Below are 21,964 nucleotides of genomic sequence, written 5' to 3' on the forward strand. Positions count from 1 at the left end.
TAGAAGAAAGGCATGAATCAATTTAATAGGGAACTCAGGAGAAACTTCTTTACCCAGAGAGCGATTAAAACGTGTAACTCACTATCACAAGTAGTAGTTGAGGCAAACAGCATGGATGCATTTAAAAGGAAGCAAAATAGGAAAATGAAGAAGAAAGGAGCAGAAGGGTATGGCAGTAGGGTTAGATAAAGTAGGTCAGGAAAAGGCTTATGTGGCGCATAAACACCAGCATTTTGTATGCCACATGTTATATGGCACTACCACCATGCTAAAAGGGAGAAATTTCAAACAAATCTAGCAATGCAAGTCTGGGCAACCATGAGGCGCCGTGGGCCGTCAGCAGCATAATTGTATTCAAACATAATCTGTAGCCTCATGGTCCAGCATATCTCCCACCCTACCATTACCATCAAGCCAGGGGATCAGCCTTGGTTCAATGAAGAGTGCAGGAGGCATTCCAGGAGCAGCACCAGGCACACCTAAAAATGAGGTGTCAACCTGGTGAAGCGACAACACAGGACTACTAGCATAAGCAGCAAGTGATAAACAGGGCTAAACAATTCCACAACCAACGGATCAGATCTAAGCTCTGAAGTCCTGCCACATCCAGTCTTGAATGGTGGTGGACAATTCAACAACTTACTGGAGGAAGAGGCTCCACAAACATCCCCATCCTCAATGATGGGGGAGCCCAGCACATCAATGCAAAAGATAAGGCTGAAGCATTTACAACAATCTTCAGCCAGAAGTGCCGAGTGGATGATCCATCTCGGCCTCCTCCTGGAGGTCTGCAGCATCACAGCTGCCAGTCTCCAGCCAATTCAATTCATTCCACGTGTTATCAAGAAACAGCTGAAGGCACTGGACACTGCAAAGGCTATGGGCCTTGACAATATACCGGCAATAGTGCTGAAGACTTGCTGCGCCCCTAGCCAAGCTACAACACTGGCATCTACCTGGCTATGTGGGAAATTGCCCAGGTATGTCCTGTACACAAAAAGCAGCACAAATCCAACTGGGCCAATTACCACCCCATCAATCTACACTCTATCATCAGCAATGTGATGGAAGGGGTCATCAAAAGTGCTATCAAGTAGCACTTGCTTAGCAATAACCTGCTCACTAACGCCCACTGTGGGTTCCATCAGGGCCACTCAGCTCCTGACCTAATCACAGCCTTGGTTCAAACATGGACAAAAGAGCTGAAATCCCGAGGTGAGGTGAGAGTGACTGCACTTGAGGCAGCATTTGACCAAGTGTGGCATCAAGGAGCCTAGCAAAACTGGAGTCAATGGGAATCAGGGGGAAAACTCTCCACTGGTCATAATCATACCTAGCACAAAGGAAGATGGTTGTGGCTGTTGGAGCTCAATCAACTCAGTTCCAGGACATCACTGCAGGAGTTCCTCAGGGTAGTGTCCTTAAGTGGCTTCATCGATGACCTTCCCTCTATCATTAGGTCAGAAGTGAGGATATTCACTGATGATTGCATAATGGTCAGCACCATTCATGGACTGCTTCCATATCTGAGTAGTCATGTCCAATGCAGCGAGACCTGGACAATATCCAGGCTTGGGCTGACAAGTGGCAAGTAATATTTGCACTTCACAAGTGCCAGGCAATGACCATCTCCAACAAGAAAGAATCTAACCATCTAATGACACTCAATGGCATTACCATCCCCCATTATGAACATCCTGGGGGTTACCATTGACCAGAAACTGAACTGGACTAACATATAAATACTGTGGCTGCAAGAGCAGGTCAGAGGCTAGGAATAACTCACCTCCTGACTCCCCAAAGCCTGTCCACCATCTACAAGGCACCAATCAGGAGCTTGATGGAATTCTCCCCACTTGCCTGGATGAGTGCAGCTCCAATAACACTCAAGAAGCTTGACACCATCCAGGACAAAGCAATCCACTTGATTGGCACCCCATCCACAAACACTCACTCCCTCCAGTGCCAACACACAGAACCATTGGTGTGTACCATCTACAAATGCACTGTAGGAACTCACCAAGCCTCCTTGGACAGCGCCTTCCAAGCCCACGGCCAATACCATCTAGGAGGGCAAGTGCAGCAGACACATAGGACACCACCAGCTCCAAGCCACTCACCATGCTGACTTGGAAATGTATCGCCCATTCCTTCACCGTCACTGTTCAAAATCCTGGAACTCCCTCCCTAACATCACTGTGGGTGTGCCTATACCACATGGACTGCAGTAGTTTAAGAAGGTAGATCACCACATGTTCTCAAGGGCAATAAGTAATGGGCAATAAATGCATAGCCAGCGATCCCCACATCCCATCAATGAATAAAAAATAAAGCACAGGCTAGTTGGATGTTGTGACACAGCAGCTGGTAAAGGCTGAGTTATTTAACTCCAGAGGGAAACTTGAACAACTGTCATAATCTATGTTGTCAATTAGTTTAACATGTTTGACATGAGCCCTGAATTCAGGAGTAAAACCACCAAGCCTTAAGAGGATTTTTATATAAAGCTAAGTTAAACATTTATTAATTTAACAATGAATTAAACACATATACATGCCTAAAAATTACTACCATATTAACTTTTAAACAAATCCCCAAATTAATCACTCCCAGGTAAATCTTCACCAAGGCAACAATAACCCATAGACTTTAAACAGACACCAGGCAAAGCACATTTGACCTTACAAATTCAAAATGAGGTTCCTTCACAGACACAGTTGTAGGCTTACAGGCTGGTTAGATCTTAAATGCCTCTGCCCCACAAACACAAACTCCTTTCGCTTTATACCTAGCTCTCCTTTGAATGTGAATTTTCCATTGATTACTAAGTTTTTTAATTTTACCTCTCTTAACGATAATCATTTCATTCCACCAATTTTGTTAGTAATATAAACACATTGCTTGGCATCTCCTAGCTAGGTGCAAGATTTTACCCATTCTTTTGAATAGTTTATTCAATAAATGCAAATGTGCTCTTTACTTTCTAACTCTTTACATTTATCTAATTAACATCTCAAAACTACTATACATCAAAGCACCCAGACTAGCTGGCTTAAATTCAATTAAGCCACACACATAGACACAGACCCTATTACAATTCCATTTTTTAAATAATTTCCAATAACTTTAGATACATTAATATCCCTTCATGACATTGGGCCAAATGACCCATTTCAACTGAGTGCTCAATGTAACATTATAAATGACAAAGACTACTGCAAGTAACTTGCAGAGTTCTTTTAAGTCTCCCATCTTCAGTATTCCTTCATGGAAAGGGCAGCTAAATCCCACATTTCCAGGCTTCTGCCAATGCTGTTTTGTAATTTATCACAAATTGGTGCACATAAAGAGCTGAGGCAACTTTCCTATCAATTTTCCTGCCCCTTTATTGCTAGTTTGCTTTCATTTGTCACCCTACTTACAATCATAGGAAGTTCAGAAATTAAGGATTTCCCTTATTATGACACAACTGATGGTAAATGCTGAGCTGTTCAAATCCCAGCGGAAAACTTGAAACAACTGTCATAACCAATTTTGCAATTTGTATGTTTCAAGACGCAGGCTTTGAATTCAGCTATAATAAGACCACTGAGTCTCAAGTGGTTTTTGTAACACTAATATTAAACATTTGTTAATTAAAAGGTTGTAAGCACATACATATGTCTATAAGTTACGACTACAATAACTTCTAAAAATTCCCTAATTAATCTGACTCCCAGTTACACCTCCGTTAAGGCAATAGTAAAACACATAGGGCAGAATTTTCCCCCATCGGGGGTGGGGGGGGGGGGGGGGGTTTGCAGAGTGGGCGCGTGGAGGTGTGTCTCCAATCAGCGCCCCCGATTGGGGGCATGCTGCCATTTTACGTGGGCGGGCCAATTAAGGCCCATCCAGCATTACGTGCGCACAGAAGTGCTATGCGCTCCTTGTGCAGGCGGGGGGGACTCTCTGAGCCGAGAGTGTGCTCTTTCATGCACCTCAGGGAGATCGGCTGTACATTAAACAGTCAGAAAAATAGAAAAAAAAATTCTCTGACATGTCCCCTCGTGTGACACTGTCACATGAGTTGGGACATGTCCATAACTTTTAAATAAGCTTTAATTATTTTTTTTAAAACCTACATGAAACCTCATCCCACCCGCGAATGAGGTTTCATGCTTTTTCTAATGCCTGCTAGGGCTCCTGGCCTGCCCACCAACATTAAGGTTGGACGGGCAAGTCCATTAATTAGTTTAATGACTCTGTCAATGGCCTCAATTGGCCATTGACTGGTCGGTGAGCGCACAGCTGATTCTGCTAAGCTCCCGCCTAACTAAAAATTTAAATGGGGCGGGATGACGTCGGGAGTTCTGCCCGACATCCCGCGTCATTTTACACGTTGGCGAACAGGCCCCAGTCCCCACTCGCCGACTGGAAAATCCTGGCCATAGTATTAAATAGACCTCTGGCAAAGCACACTCTGGACAATCACATTCAAAATGAGTTTCTTTCAGCACTGGATCCTTGCAGACAGTAGCTTGAGGCCTTGAGGCTGGAGGCTTTGGATCTTAGAATCCCCCCTTTTTCACCACCAGTTTCTCTTCCTTATACATTTTTTCCTCTTTGAATACAAATTCTCATTGTATTGCTAGGTTTTTTTAAACTTTACCTCTTCTAACAATAAAACCCTTTAATAGCACCAATTTTATTAGTAAGCTTTGAAAGAAAATCAACGCATTGTCTGGCTTCTTCTGGCTAGGTGTAATATTTCACCCATTCTTTTGAATGGTTTATTTAAAAATGCAAACTCCCCCCTTTACACTTTACCTTGTAACTTCCCTATGTTTACCTAATTAACATTTTAAACCTACTTCTCTTCCATACATAACAGCCTCTAGACCAGCTGGCTTTAATCCAATTAAGACACACATAAATACACGTAGGAGAGAATTTTCACATCTGCGTGCAGGGGCAGGCCCCACATGCCGATACATAAATTGATGTGCGTTGATGTCAGGCGTGCGTCCCGACGTCACCGTGCGTCATTCAGATCTTCCGTTCAGCGAGCACACACCAGAGGCGGCTGTGCACCCGCCTAACTGTCAAAGGCCTGTTAAGGCCATTAATAAACCAACTAAACTAATTCTCAACGCTGCCCGTCCAACCCTAACATTGGCGAAGAGCCCAAGCGGCCTTCACATTTTTCATGAAACCTCATCCACGGGCGGGATGAATTTTCATGAAGGGTTTATTAAATAAATAAATAAATTTTACTCATTTCATAAGCATGTCCCAGCTCATGTGACACTGTCACATGAGGGGACATGTGTAAATGATTTTTAACTTTCTTTATTAAAAATTCTCAGTATGAACTTAATCTCCCTACGGCAGCTCCGTGCCTCAGGGAGATTTCTGCGCTCTTTCGCGCACGTGTGCACAAGAGTGCAGGCCCCGACTGACCCTCCTCCCCACCCGCACAAGTGGCACTGAGCGCTATCGGACATGCATCATGCTGGGTGGGCCTTAATTGGCCTGCCTACGTAAAATGACATTACTCAGCCGCTCGCGGGCGGCAATTGGCTCCGCGCCCGCCCACACTCACTCCTGACCTGACAGACATAAAATTCTGCCAATGGACACAGATGCTACTAGAACTATTATAAAATAATTTCCAATAACATTATAGACATTATTATATCTTCTTGACACCCTCTTTTCTGTTTTCCCCTACACTTACAGTACTTGAAGGCAGCTCCTAAAAAGTTAATGTTGCGTTAATTCTCTCAAAAAAGAGCTTGGCCTTCATATGTAATCCTAAATATAAAGAGATCACATGATCTTTGGAAGAAGATATTGCCGGAGTTGCTTTGATCACTGAAACATTTTCAGGAATCAGTGACAGCTCTGTAATGATCAGCAGATACCCAGGATATGGTGTTCACTGGTCCTACAGCCCGATTCATCCCAAATCAGTCAAACTACCACAAAACATGGGGGAATTTCAAGCACAAATTCCACTCCATCACAAATCCAGTTTCTGTGATCTTTTGCACTAGCTTAAGAGCAAAACACACTAGTGGCTGCAATGCCCACAAATACTAACTACATGCCCAAATTGAATAACCACCATTGTGAGTGAGTTTCCAATAATTAACCCTGGTTGCAGGAGGCTCCTTAAATTAAACTGTTAATGTGATTTAGGCACAAAGACATTAATATGCATACTTTTAAATCTTTTAAATACATATCTTTTTAATTGACTAAGAAACTGACTACGGTACACCAATGTAACTAGTAAGCGCTACTATGTTCTTGCATGCTGCCCAATTGCACTGGTTCATAGAAGATTTTAGTTTGTGATATGCAAATGAGCTTGAGCAGAAACTTGAGCAAACAAAAACTCTTCTTAAACCAAGAGGAATTTGGACCTGTATCTCCAATTCTGCCCAAAGCAGAAACTCTTGACGCAGGAGTTTTGCTGAATTAGTTTTGGGGTAAGAGAAACTTATATAAATGTGATAGAGATCATTTTAGAACAGAATCAATACTTCCATACATGTAAAGAAAACCTTAATCTTTAAGTCTATAAAGAATATAAAAATTAATTTCAAAGGTAATTAAGTTATAAATATAGCACAAGTCACTATCTTTTATCATAAGTTCCAAAGGAAATCACAATTTAAAAAATAAATAGAACGTTATCAATAATGGAAAAATAACATTTTTGCTAACTTTAATGTTGAAAAAGTTGTATCACGTACCTACTACACTTCTACATGATCTTAGGCCAAGTCCTAGTCCAAGAAGTAAAATTAACAAAGACAAAAGCAGCACCTATGCAGAAGAAAATAGATGTCATAAGCTTGCACATATCCATATGCTGTCATTTTATTTTTATAATACTTTATTATAGAGAACCACTTGTTCACTGTATGGATCATGACCCAATATACAGTGGGGATAAATTTCACCTTCAGTACTTCAATAGGATGAAAATGTGTCAGGTTCTATATTGTGTGGGAAATTGCCCCAGCTAATTCACTGCCCAATCACTGAAGATGAATATTATACCCAATATTTGCTTAACTTTACTTTTTTGAAGGTAAGAGATCATCAGAATTTCCTACAATATTTTTATACTCCAAGAAGAATACGCAGCTCATAGTTCCACTAGGTGAATTGGCTGCGATGTCCATAATCTGCCTGAGACTGGAATCGGAGCGGAGTTGGGAGCGCCTTAAATACAGCTTGGGTATCAGAGAGTGGCCTTACCTACCTGGGAATGAAGTTGGAGAGGAGTGGAGACAGTCGGGAGTCAGAAGCATCTTAAAAATGGCCCGGGGATCAGAGCATGGCCTTACTTACATGGGAGTAGAATCGGAGCTGTGCAGAGACAGTCGGGAGTCAAGAGTGCATTATTTCAACTGCTGGGTGAAAATACAACTGTGACATCACAGAAAACTACTAAGATGATTGGCTGGTAAGTGAATAAAGAACAAAGAAAAGTACAGCATAGGAACAGGCCCTTCGGCCCTCCAAGCCTGTGCTGATCATATTGCCAGTTAGCTAAAACATTTTGCACTTCTGGGGTCCATATCCCTCTATTCCCATCCTATTCATGGATTTATCAAGCTGCCTCTTAAACACCACTATCATACTTGCTTCCACCACCTCCTCTGGCAGCGAATTCCAGACACTCACTACCCTCCGTGTAAAAAAACTTGCCCCACACATCTCCTCTATAGTTTTCTCCTCTCACCTTAAATCTATGTCCCCTAGTAATTGACTCTTCCACCCTGGGAAAAAGCTACTGACTATCTACTCTGTCCATGCCACTCATAATTTTGTAAACTTCTAACAAGTCGCCCCTCAATCTTCGTCACTCTAGTGAGAACAATCCGAGTTTCTCCAAACTCTCTTCATAGCTAATAACCTCCAGACCAGGCAGCATCCTGGTAAACCTCCTCTGCACCCTCTCCAACGCCTTCATATCCTTCTGGTATTGTGGTGACCAGAATTACACACAATATTCCAAGTGTGGCCTAATCAAGGTTCTATACAGCTGCAGCAAGACTTCCCAGCTTTTATACTCAATACCCCTGTCAATGAAGGCAAGCATGCCATATACCTTCCTGACTACCTTATCCACCTGCATTGCCACTTTCAGTGACCTGTGGACCTGTACACCCAGATCCCTCTGCCCATCAATGCACTTAAGGGTTCTGCCATTTATTGTATAATTCCTACCTGTATTAGACCTTCCAAAATGCATTTCCTCGCATTTGTCTGGATTAAACTCCACCTGCCATTTCTCTGCCCAAGTCTCCAACTGATCTATATCCTGTTGTATCCTTTGACAATCCTCTTCACTATCTGCAACTCCTCCAACCTTAGTGTATCTGCAAACTTACTAATTAGCCCAGTTACATTTTCCTCCAAATCATTTATGTATACTACAAACAGCAAAGGTCCTAGCACTGATCCATGCAGAACACCACTAGTCACAGCTCTCTATTCAGAAAAGCACCCTTCCACTGCTACCCTCTGTCTTCTATGACCAAGCCAATTCTGTATCCATCTTGCCAGCCCACCTCTGATCCCGTGCGACTTTACCTTCTGTACCAGTCTGCCATGAGGGACCTTGTCAAAGGCCTTACTAAAATCCATGTATATAACATCCACTGCCCTTCCATCGTCGATCATCTTTGTCACTTCCTCAAAAAACTTGATCAAGTTAGTGAGACATGACCTCCCCTTCACAAAACCATGCTGCCTCTCACTAATACGCCCATTTGCTTCCAAATGGTAGTAAATCCTATCACAAAGGATCTTCTCCAATAATTTCTGTACCACTGATGTAAGGCTCACCGGCCTGTAATGTCCTGGATTATCCCTGCTACCCTTCTTAAACAATGGAACAACATTGGCCATTCTCCAGTCCTCTGGGACCTCACCCGTAGCCAGTGAGGATACAAAGATTTCTGTCAAGGCCCCAGCAATCTCCTCCCTTGCCTCCCTCAGTACTCTGGGGTAGATCCCATCTGGCCCTGGGGACTTATCCACCTTAATATTCTTCAAGACGCCTAACACCTCCTCTTTTTTGATCTCAACATGATCCAGGCTATCTACACACTCTTCCCTAGACGAATCGACCGCTAAGTCCTTCTCTTTGGTGAATACTGATGAGAAGTATTCTTTTAGTATCTCTCCCATTTCTTCTGGCTCCACACAGATTTCCACCTCTGTCCCTGAGTGGGCCTACCCTTTCCCTGGCTACCATCTTGCTTTTTACATATGTATAAAAGTGCTTGGTGTAAGGGACAGTGTTTTAATAGCTAGCTTAGAACACCAGAATTAAGGTAGATTTACAAATAAAAAAGAACTAAAAATTTAAAATATAGTAAATAATAAAATAATTAAAATAAATACCTAAAACACAGACCTGTACAAATAAGAATACAGGAGCAGGAGTACACTATTCAGCCTGTCGAACCTTCTCCGCTATTCAATTAGTTCATGGCTGATCACCTACCTCAACTACACTTTCCCACGTTATCGCCATATCCCTCGATGTCATTGGTCTCTAGAAATCTATCAATTTCTGTTTTGAACATGCTCAATGATCAAGCTTCTACAGCCCTCTACAGTAGAGAATGCCAAAAATTCACCACCCTCTGTGTGAAGAAATACCTCCTCATCTCAGTCTTAAATGGCTTAACTCTTATCCTAAGATTATGTCCCCTGGTTTTAGACCCATCGGCCAGGGGTAACTCTTATCTGCATCCACTCTGTCACACCCTGTGAGAATTTTGTAAATTTCAATGAGGTCACCCCTCATTCTTCGAAACTCTAGAGAATACAGAGCCAGTTTCCTCCATCTCTCCTCATAAGACAATCCTGCCATCCCAAGAATTAATCTGGTGAACCTCTGTTGTACTCCTTCTATGACATGTATATCCTTCCTTAGATAAGAGAACCAAAACTGTGCACAATACTCCAGGCGAGGTCTCACCAAAGCTCCGTATAACTGCAGCAAGACTTCCTTACTCCTGTGCTCAAAACCCCTCACGATGAAGGCCAATATGCCACTAGTTTATCCCTACTCTCTGCTTTCTGTCTGTTAACCAATTCTCAATCCATACTAGTATATTCCCCCAATCCCATGCACTCTAATTTTATTTACTAACCTCCTGTCAAAAGCTTCTGAAAATCCAAATTCACCACCCTTATTAGTTCTCCTTTATCTATGCTACAAGTAACATCCTCAAAAACTCCAACAAGTTTGTCAAACATGATTCCCCTTTCATAAATCCGTGTTGACTCTGCCAATTTTATCATCCCTTTCTAAATGTCCAATTATCACATCCTTAATAATAGATTCTAACATTTTCCCTACTACTGATGTCAAACTAACAAATCTGTAGTTCTCTTACTCCCTTCTTAAACAATGAGGTTACATTTGCTACTTTCTAGTCCGCAGGAACATTTCCAGAATCTATAGAATTTGGAAGATAGCTACTGATGCATCTACCATCTCTCTCGCCACCTCCTTCACTCTGGGATGAAGCTCATCTAGTCCAGGGGATTGATCAACCTTCAATCCAATTTACTTTTCTGGTACTACCTCTTTACTAACACTGATTTCTTTTAATTCCTCAGTTTCACAAGTCCCTTGGTTGCTGAGCGTTTCGGGAAGATTTTCTATATCTTTTTCCATGAAGACAGACACAAAGTAACTGTTCTCTGTAACTGTAACATGTTCTCTCCCATTTCTCTGTTCTCCACTATAAATTCTCCTGCCCCCATCTGTAATGGGCCCACACTTGTCCAAGCTAATCTTTTCCTTTTCACGTACCTAAAGAAGCTTTTACAGTCTGCCTTTATGTTCCTGGTGTTATGCTAGTTTACATTCTTATTCTATTTTCCCTTTCTTAATCAGTTTCTTGCTCCTCTTTTGCTGGGTTCTAAACTGCTCCGGATCCTCAGACTTACCACTTTTTCTGGCATCCTTATAATCTATTTCCTTTAATGTAATTCAATCTTTAACTTCTTTTGTTAACCATGGTTGATTTATCTTTCCCTTTGAGTGTTTCTGCCTTGGAGGAATGTATATCTGTATACATGAATGTAGACTGTGTAGTGTTTCTTTAAATACTAACCATTACCTGTTTACTGTCAAACTTTTTAGTGTATTTTCCCACTTCACCATAGCCAACTTGAGTCTCATACCTTCATAATTTCCTTTCTTCAGATTTAAGACCCTAGTTTCAGAATGAACTATATCGCATTCAAACTTAATGCAAAATTCTACCATATTATGGCCACTGTTTCCCAAAGGCTCCTTTACAACAAAGTTAATAATTAGCCCTTTCTCATTACGCAACACTAAATCCAAAATAGCCCGATCCCTAATTGGCTCCTCAACATACTGCTCCAGAAACCCATCTTGTACATTATTCTGCCTTGCAAGCATTAGCGCTGATTTGGTTAACCCAGTCAATGTGTGAACTGAAGTCGCCCGTTATTACTGTATTACCCATGTTACATGCCTCCCTAATTTCCTAGGTTATACCCACGCGCCCAACCTTACCACTAGTTTGCTGGCCTATATACAATTCCTACTCTCCCGCCAATCTAGTTTGTTGCCCCTTGCTGTGTCTTAGCTCCACTTGAACTGATGCTACTTCTTGCTGCTGCACTCTAAGATCCTCTCTTGCCTATGTACTGATCTCAACCTTTATTAAGAGTGCTCCCTCACTTCCTGCTCCTTTTCGGCTATCCCACCTAAATGCCAAAACAAAAACAGAAACAGAAATACCTGGAAAAACTCAGCAGGTCTGGCAGCATCGGCGGAGAAGAGCACAGTTGACGTTTCTGTTGAAGGGTCATGAGGACACGAAACATCAACTGTGCTGTTCTCCGCCGATGCTGGCAGACCTGCTGAGTTTTCCAGGTATTTCTATTTCTGTTTTTGTTTTGGATTTCCAGCATCCGCAGTTTTTTGCTTTTACCGTCTAAATGCCAAATACCTTTGGATATTTAGTTCCCAATTTGGTCACCCTGTAGCCACGTCTCTGTAATGACAATTAAATCATAGCCATTTACCTTAATTTGCACATTCAAATCATCAACTTTTTGGCGAATGCTATCTGTATTCAGATAGAGTGCCTTTAATTCTTCTTTTTTAACATTATTGTCTACTCTGATCATTCCTCAATACTCAAATACTGATTCTATTTGATGCTTGCCGATGCTCTATCTTCTATTTTTGCTTTCTAGTTCTCTACTTCCTTTTACCAGTTTTTCTTCCCTCAAATCTGAGCTCCCTCTTAAGTTCCCAACCCCAGTAACCCCCCCACCTCCCCCCCAACCAATCTAGTTTAAACCATCCCCAACAGCACTAGCAAATTTCCCTGTAAGAATGTTAGTCCTGGTCCTACGATACAGCCAGTCCATCTTGTACAGGTCCAATTTGCCCAGAACTGGACCCAATCCCTCAGAAATCTGATATCCTCACTCCTACAACAGTTCTCCAGCCACGTATTCAATCACCCAATCCTCCTATTTCTATGCTCACTAGCATGTGAGACTGGGAGTAATCCTCAGATTACTGCTTTAGAGGTCCTACTTTTCAATCTCGTTCCTAGCTCCCTGAAGTATGCTTTCAGGACCTCATCCCCCTTCCTACCTCAGTTATTGGTACCGATATCATGACTTCTGGCTGTTCCCTGTCCCACAGAAGAATGCCCTGAAGCCGCTCCATGACATCCTTGACTCTCGCACCAGGGAGGCAACATGCCATTCTGGAGTCATGTCTACAGCCAAAGCAATTTCTGTCTGTTCCGCTAGCTACTGAATCCCTTATCACTACTGCTCTTCCCTCTTCTTCCTCCTCTCCTGTACAGCTGAGTCTCCCGTGGTGCCATGAATTTGGCTCTGACTGCACTCCTTCGAGGAATGAATGCCCTCACCAACATCCAAAATGGCAAACCAGTTGACGAGCTGAACCTCAGGAGACTCCACCTGCCTGGCTCTCTTGGACTGCCTGGCGGTCACCCATTCCCTTTCTGCCTGCATGCTCCTAGCGTGCAGTGACACCACCTCTCTGAACACACTATCCATGAAGCTCTCAACCTCACGGATTCGCCAATGTGACTCCAGCCACTTCTCCAGCTCAGAAACTGGACCTCAAGTGAGCTGCCCTGCCATGTCTTAACTTTACTTCACTTACATTAACTTTATTTTACTTTGGTTTACTTATTTTAACTTTACTTTACTTGGACTTAACTTAATAAACCTTACAACTATTGATAAACCTTACCAGTATTGATAAATCCAACCAATACTTAACACACTTTATGAGTTGCAATAAACCTTACTTAAAGCACCTCTTTCCACCATACACCAAATTCCTATGTGAATCTAATTTGCTACTCACTTGGTCTCTGTCCCACTCAGGCATGATCTTCTGACCATGCTTACGTTACTTACTTAGAAATATATAATATAGTTGTAAGTGTTACTAGCATTTAATAAGAACAATAAATTATAGTATACATAGGAATTATTCTGAGGGCGAAATCATCTGTGCCCGCTTGCTTTAGGTGTGTTAGATGACGTGAGCAGACAATATGCGGGATGAGGTTTCCAAAAGCAAATAAAAATAAAATTAAAACTTTAACTTTTCATTAATAACATGTCCCTGCTCATGTGACAGAGTCACATTGGGGGACATGTTTTATTACATTTTTTATTTTCTTAGCTTTATTATCTCTCTTCATCTCTCTGAGGCAGCTCTGTGCCTCAAGGAGGTTACGCAGAGCTCACTCACGTGCATGCGCCAAGTTCGCACTCGGCCAGCTCCACTCTCCCCACCCTCCTGCACAGGCAATGCTCAGCGCTGCTGCTCGTGTTTCACGCTGGACGGGCCTTAATTGACCTGCCAGCGTGAAATCACGGTGCGGTACTGATTGCAGGCAGGAAGCCGTCCGCTGTCCGCCGCCCACCCCCACCCATCCCCGCGAAGCCAGCCCGCCAAGGGCAAAATTCTGCCCTATATTTGCAACATATCTGTTGAATGCTTAGGATTCTGTTTCTTTAGGTTTTCCACCAAGTAATTTATTCACGGAGTTCGCTCCATCACAAATCAATGGCTCTTTAGTTTACCGCAAGCCTCAAGTATCTGACAGTCCATAAACAACAAACAATTGACTCTTCAATATTCTTTTAAAAGTAAATATATAGCTTCAGTTGCAGTATTCTTCTTTAGTTGGCAGAAGTTTTCAAAATGTAACTTGCTACATTTTCAGCACTTGCTGTATTCTGTGTAAATGTGTTGTACGTTGAAAGTTTCATTCTCAAAATAAGGAGCGTTGAAACTTTGAGTGACAGCTAACATATAAAGTACCAACATTTATTTTCTTTCCTTAATGTTCCATGCTGGGCTTTCCATTAGGAGCATGTATTTCATTTGTTTTTTTTTCTTATATTCAGCTTCAGTGCTTTTTTTAAAAAAATACAATTTAGTTTTTATTTCTTCTGGAACCATGTAATGAGGTCCACCTGTATGTACCAGACTGAGTGTCTCTTTATCTGGAAGTTTCCAACATGTGCTGTTACTAGATAATTAACTTATCTATGAAGTCACAAAAAGCACTCCCCGAAGATCTGATCGCTAGTCTCTTTTATATAAAATTGTTGCACTAAAGATATGCACAGTTAACTTTTGAGCAGTTTAATTCATTGTCAAAATGCATGAGACACCAGATTAGGGTTGCCTGTCTATACAAGGCAAGTCATTAGTCATTTTGAATTATTTTTGTTTTAAATAAACATTCTCAAGGATTTAATTCTGATTGTTGTCAGGAACATAGAAGACCAAAGAAACTATATTGAGATGGCACAGTTCTGCTAAACTCACCAAACAAGAAGACTGGGTCCAGGACTAATATTTAAACTTAAACTTAAAGAAGGGCAATTATGAGGGCACAAAAGCAGAGCTAGCTAGAGTGAACTGGCAAATGAGGTTAAAGGATAGGTCCGTAGGGATACAGTGGCAGACTTTTAAAGAGATATTTCAGAATACATACGCAGAATAGATACATTCCAAGGAAAATTCCAAGGGGAGAATCCATCGTCCATGGTTAACCAAAAAAGGTTGAAGACAGTATCAAACGTAAAAAGCATATGTTTGTGCAAAGATTGGTGGCAGGTCAGAAAATTAGATAGAAGATAAAGAAGTGCAATGGATGACAAAAAGATTAATAAGGAGGGAAATATTAGAACACGAGAGAAAGCTAGCTGGAAATATAAAGATGCATAGTAAGAGTTTCTATAGATATTTACATAATAGTTAACAAAGTAAGTGTTGGTCCTGTAGAAAGTGAGGCTGGGGAATTAATAATGGAAAAGAGAGAGATGAATTGAACAGGTATTTTGCCTCAGTTTTCACGATAGAGGATACAAGCAACATCCCAGAAAGAGCTGTAAATCAAGAAATAGAAGGGAGGGAGGAATTCAGGAAAATTACAATCACCAGAGAAGTGTTGTTGAGCAAATTGTTGGAGCTTAGGGCTGACAAATCCCCGGGGTCTGATAGACTTCATCCGAAGGTCTTGAAAGAAATGGCTAAGTGAGATAGTTGATGCATTGGTTTTAATTTTCCAAGATTCACTAGATGCAGGGAAAGCTCCGTTAGATTGAAAAAATAGCAAATGAAACTCCTTTATTCAAAACGGGAGGGAGACAGAAAGCAGGAAATGACATGCCAGTTAGCTTAACATCTGTCATAGGGAAAATATTAGAAGCTACTATTAAAGATGTTACAGCAGTGCACTTAGAAAAGTTTAAGGCAATCAGGCAGATTCGATATGGGAAATCATGTGTAACCAATTTATTGGAGTTTTTTGAAGGAGTCACATGTGCTGTGGGTAGAGGGGAACCAGTGGATGTACTGTACTTAGATTTCCAGAAGGCTTTTGATAAAGTGCCACATCAAAGGTTATTGCAGGTAAAAGCTCATTGTGTAGAGGATAAGAGATTGGCATAGAAAGAAGATAAGGCCGAAGCATTTGCCACAATCTTCAGTGCTGAATGGATGATCCATCTCGGCCTCTTCCAGAGGATCACAGACGCCAGTTTTCAGCCAATTTAATTCACTCCATGTGATATCAAGGAACAGCTGAAGGCACTGGATAATGCAAAGGCTATGGGTCCTGACAACATTCCTGCAGTAGTACTGAAGACTTGTGCTCCAGAACTTGCCGCACCCCTAACCAAGCTGTTCTAGTACAGCTACAACATTGGCATCTACCCGACTATGTGGAAAATTGCCCAGGTATGTCCTATACACAAAAAGCAGGACAAATTGAACCTGGCCAATTACTGCCCCATGAAGTCTACTCTCCATCAGTAAAGTAACAGTGCAATCAGGCAGCAATAACCTGCTCGCTGACACCCAGTTTGGGTTCTACCAGGGCCATTCAGTTCCTGATCTCATTACAACCTTGATTCAAACATGGACAAAAGAGCTGAACTCCGGAGATGAGGTGAGAGTCACTGCCCTTGACATCAAGGCAGCACTAGTAAAACTGGAGTCAATGGGATTCAGGGGGGAAACTCTCCGCTGGTTGGAGTCATAACTAGCACAAATGAAGATGGCTGTGGTTGTTGGAGGTCAGTCATCTCAGCTCGAGGACATCACTGCAAGAGTTGCTCAGGGTTGTGTCCTAGGCCCAACCATCTTCAGCTGCTTCATCAATGGCCTTCCTTCCATTATGAGGTCAGAAGTGGGGATGCTCGCTGATGGTTGCACAATGTTCAGCACCATTCACGACTCCTCAGATACTGAAGAGGTCCATGTCCAAATGCAGCAAGGCCTGGACAATATCCAGGCTTGGCATGTAACATTTGTGCCACACAAATGTCAGGCAATGATCATCTCCAACAAGAAAGAATCCAACTATCACCCCTTGATGTTCAATGGCATTACCATCACTGAATCCCCCACTATCAATATCCTGGGGGTTACCATTGACCAGGAACTGAACTGGACTAGCCATATAAATACTGTGGCTACAAGAGCAGGTCAGAGACTAGGAATCTTGCGACGAGTAACTCACCTCCTGATTCCCCAAAGCCTGTCCACCATCTACAAGGCAAAAGTCAGGAGTGTGATGGAGTACTCCCCACTTGCCTGGATGAGTGCAGCTCCAACAACACTTAATAAGTTTGACACCATCCTGGACAAAGTAGCCAGCTTGATAGGCACCACACCTACAAACATTCATTCCCTCCACCATCACCGCACAGTAGCAACAGTGTGTACCACCTACAAGATGCGCTGCAGGAATTCACCATGGCCCCTTCAACAGTACCTCCCAAACCCACGACCACAATCATCTAGAAGGACAAGGACAGCAGATAGATGGGAACACCACCACCTGGAAGTTCCCCCCCAAGTCACTCACTATCCTGACTTGGAAATATATCACCGTTCCTTCATTGTCGCTGGGATCAAAATCCTGGAACTCCCTTCCTAACATCACTGCAGGTGTACCTACACCGCATGGACTGCAGCTGTTCAAGAAGGTACCTCTTCAAGGGCAATTAGGGATAGGCAATAAATGTTGGTCCAGCCAGCAATGCCCACATCCCATTAATTATTTTTTTAAAAACTGTACCACATGGGTGCAGGTGGACACTTGTGTGATCCACAGTAACCATATCTGTAGTAAGGTCTGCAGTTTGAGGAACTTTGGCTGACAAGCTTGTGCCTGGGTTATGGACACTACAATGCATCAGGAAGACAGACAGTTACCTGGACATTATGTTCCAGGAGGCACTCACACCCTTTAGGCTACAAGTACTTTGAATTTGGTTTCATCCAGAAAAGGATGAATTTAAAAAAATAGGAGTAATTGGAGTATGAGAGAAAACTAGCAAGAAACATAAAAACAGACAGTAAAAGATTCTACAAGCATATAAAAAGGAAAAGATTAGCTAAAGTGTGCATTAGTCCCTTAGAGGATGAGACTGGGGAATTAACAATGGGAAACAAAGAATTGGCAGAGGTTTTGAACAAGTATTTTACATCTGTCTTCAGACTAGAAGACACAGAATGTCACAGAAAATCAAGAGACAAAAGGGAGGGAGGAACTCAAAACAATCATTATCACTAGAGAAAAAATAATGGGAAAACTAATGGGACTAAAGGCTGACAAATGCCTGGGACTTGTTGGCCTGCATCCAAGGGTCTTAAAAGAAGTGGCTGCAGAGATAATTGGTTGTAATCTTTCAATATTCCCTAGATTCTGGGAAGGTCTCAGCAGGTTGGAAAACTATAAATGTAACACCTCTATTCAAGAAAGGAGGGAAACAGAAAGCTGGCAACTAAAGGCAAGGTAGCCCAATGTCTGTCACTGGGAAAACACTAGAATCCATTTTTAAAGAGGTAGTAGCATGAGATTTAGAAAATCATCATGGGCAGAATTTTTCCCTTGGCAGGCGGGCTTGGCGGGACGGTTGGGAAGGCAACCACTGCCTGTGACCAGCACTGCACTGCAATGTCATGTTAGCGGGCCAAATAAGGCCTGCCCAGTGTAAAACAGGAGTGGCAGTGCTGAGCACTGCCTGTGTGAGTGGGGGGAGGGAGTGCGAACGAGCTGAGCACGAACTTCTCGCCTGAACACGAGTACTTCATAATCTCTCTGAGGTACAGAGATATATAAAAAAATTAAAATGTAATGAAACATGTCACATGAGCAGACATGTTATTGATGAAAAATTAAAGTTTTTATTTGCTTTTGGATGATCCCTGCCCGTGGATGAGGTTCCCAAAAAAATGCAAAGGCCACTCGGCCTTTTTGCCTGCCCACCAAGCATTGAAAATTTCAATTTAATTGATAATTTAATGGCCTTAACATGCCTTTTAATTGTCGGCAGGTGCACCGCCGGCTCCGGCCCACCGACCATACTATCGCACGACTGTGCGCTTGGCCAATGTCAACGCACATCATTTCACACTCGAGCGGGTCAGGCACGCGCCTGCCCGCCGAATGAAAATTTCTGCCCCATGTTATCAGGTCGAGTCAACATGGGTTGGTGAAAGGGAAAATGTGTTTATCAAATTTATTACGATTCTTTGAGGATGTAACAGGCAGGGCAGATAATGGGGAACCAGTAGATGTAATGCATTTAGATTTCCAAATGGCATTAAGATGCCACATTAAAGGTACCACTACACAAGACACGAGCTATGGAGCTGGAGTGATGTATTAGCCTGGATAGAGGGCAGACAGGATAAATGGATTATTTTCAGGCTGGTAAACAGTAACTAGTGAAGTGCCACAGGGATCAGTGCTGGGGCCTCTGATATTTACATTCTATATTAATGACTTAGATAACAGGGCTGACAGTATTTTAGCCATATTTGCTGGCAATACACAGATAGGTTAGAAAACAAGTTGTCAGGAGAACACAGAGTCTACAAAGGCATACAGATGGGTTAACTGAGTCGAGAAAATCTGGCAGATGGAGTTCGATGTGGGAAAATATGAGGCTGTCTATTTTGGCATGAATAGAAAAACAAAATATTATTTGAAGAGAGATTTAATTCAACGACCCAGCCTCCACTGTTCTCTGGAGTAATGCATTCCAAACACTAATGACTCTGAAGTATAAAATGGTTGAGCAGGCTCAATGGGCCAAATGTCCTAACGCTGAGAGAAGAAATTCCTCCTCACCTCTATCATGGCGACCCCTTATATTGAAACCATGTCCCTGAGTTCTAGACTCCCCAAAATGGGAGCCGCCCTCTCAGCATCTACTCTGTCAAGACCCCTCAGAATCTGATATGTTTCAATAAGCTCTCATTCTTCTGAACTTCAGTAAGTAAAGGCCCAATCTGCTGAACTTTTCCTCATAAGATGATCAACTCATCCCAGAAATCAGCCTAGTGAACCTTCTCTGAACTACTTCTCAAATCAAGTGTGTACCTCATTATTTAAAGTTTCACCAATGTCCTGTACATTTGCAGCAAGAATTCCCTACTTTTATACCCCATCCCACTTGCAATATAGGCCAGCATTCCATGTGCCTTCCAAGTTACTTGGTGTTCCTGACTTTATGCTGACTTTATGTGAGTCATGTGCAAGGACCCCCAGATAGAGGTGAGGAGGAATGTCTTCTCTCAGAGTCATTAGCATTTGGAATGCATTACTCCAGAGAGCAATGGAGATTGGGTCGTTGAATTAAATCGAGTCAGATTTTTCATTGACAAGGGAGCCTAGAGAAATGGAATTAAAGCCATAATCAGATCAGCTATGAATTATAAAATGGCTGAGCAGGCTCAATGGGCCAAATGGCCTAATGCTGCTCCAATTTCCCGAGTTCTTATTAAACAGTATGGCACGAAATATATGATAGGCATTTCCTCATTTTATAAATCTGGGTTACTTCATATCATGTCGCTTAAATTAATTTAGCTTCCCTCCCTCAGCCTCCTGACCTCTCTGCCTTTCTTTCCTCCTTTATGATGTTCTTTATAACCTAAATTTTTCAGCAAGCTCTTGGTCATCTGCCCTTATATCTCCTTTTGTATCTTGATGTCAAATTTAGTTTGATAACACTGCTGTGAAACATCTTGAGATGGTTTACTAGATTAAAGGTGCAATATAAATACAAGTTGTTGATGACAATCATTGTTCTATCACAGCACTTTTTCTTTGAATATATTTACATCTGAAAAGGTCATAATTGATTTTTTTTCATTCTTTCACACAAGGCAGGTGTCTCTCTGGCTAGACAAGCACTCATTGCCCTTGAGATGGTGGTGATGAGCCACCTTCTTGAACTGCTGCAGTCCATGTGGTATAGATACACCCATAGTGCTGTTCAGGAGGGAGGTGCAGGATTTTCACCCACCGACAGTAAAGGAACGGTGATATATTTCCAAGTCAGGATGGTGCGTGGCTTGCAGGGGTAACTTCCAGGTGGTGGTATTCCCATGCATCTGCTGCCCTTGTCTTCTAGGTGGTAGAGGTCATGGGTTTGGAAGGCATTGTTGAAGGAGCCTTGCCAAGTGGCTGCAGTGCATCTTGTAGATGGTACACACTGCTGCCAATGTGTGTAGGTGGTGGAGCGAGTGAATGTTGAAAGTGGTGGATAGGATGCCAATCAAGTGGGCTTTGTCCAGGATGATGCTGAGCTTCTTGAAACTGCACTGATCCAGGCAAGTGGAGATTATTCCATCACGCTCCTGATTTGTGCCTTGTAGATGGTGGACAGGCTCTGGGGAGTCAGGAGGCGAATTACTCACCAAAGGATTCTAAGCCTCTGATCTGCTCTTATAGCCACAATATTCATATGGCTGGTCCGGTTCAATTTCTGGTCAATGGTAACCCCCAGGATGATGATAGTGGGGGATTCAGCAATAGTAATGCCATTGAATATCAAGGAGAAATGGGTAAATTCTCTCTTGTTGGAGATGATCATTGCCTGGCACTTGTGTGGCATACTTGTTACTTGTCACTTATTAGCCCATGCCTGAATATGGGCATAGGCTGCTTCAGTATCTGAGGAGTCGCAAAATGCTGAACACTGTGCAATCATAAGCGAACATCCCCATTTCTGACATCAGGATGGAGGTAAGGTTGTTGATGAAGCAGCTGAGGATGGGTGGGCCGGGGATACTAGCCTGAGGAACTCCTGCAGTGATGTCCTGGGACTGAGGCGATTGACCTCCAACAACCATGCCCATCTTCCTCTGTGCTAGTACCAGTGGAGAGATTTCCCCCAATTCCCATTGCCTTCATTTTAGCTAGAGATCCTTAATGCCATATTCAGTCAAGAGCAGTCAGAGGAGGCTGAGATGGATCATCCACTCAGCACTTCTGGCTGAAGACTGTTGCAAATGCTTCTGTCTTATCTTTTGCACAGATGTGCTGGGCACCCCCATCACTGAGGATGGGGATATTTGTGGAGCCTC

The 21,964-nt window shown here is 42.5% G+C and overlaps 1 protein-coding gene across 2 annotated transcripts in view; it reads right to left on the bottom strand.

The window, feature by feature from the left end:
- The window catches only part of LOC121277844 (venom phosphodiesterase 2-like), a 177,861-nt gene that overhangs the window by 125,751 nt on the left and 30,146 nt on the right, over positions 1-21,964 (bottom strand). For both annotated transcript variants that reach the window (XM_041187534.1, XM_041187535.1), the window contains exon 2: positions 6,741-6,813. In XM_041187534.1, coding sequence (XP_041043468.1) covers positions 6,741-6,813 — 73 coding nt within the window. The remainder of the gene's footprint in view (positions 1-6,740; positions 6,814-21,964) is intronic.

This window comes from Carcharodon carcharias, chromosome 5 (genome assembly GCF_017639515.1).
Source record: "Carcharodon carcharias isolate sCarCar2 chromosome 5, sCarCar2.pri, whole genome shotgun sequence".
In the NCBI taxonomy this organism is placed as follows: domain Eukaryota; kingdom Metazoa; phylum Chordata; class Chondrichthyes; order Lamniformes; family Lamnidae; genus Carcharodon; species Carcharodon carcharias.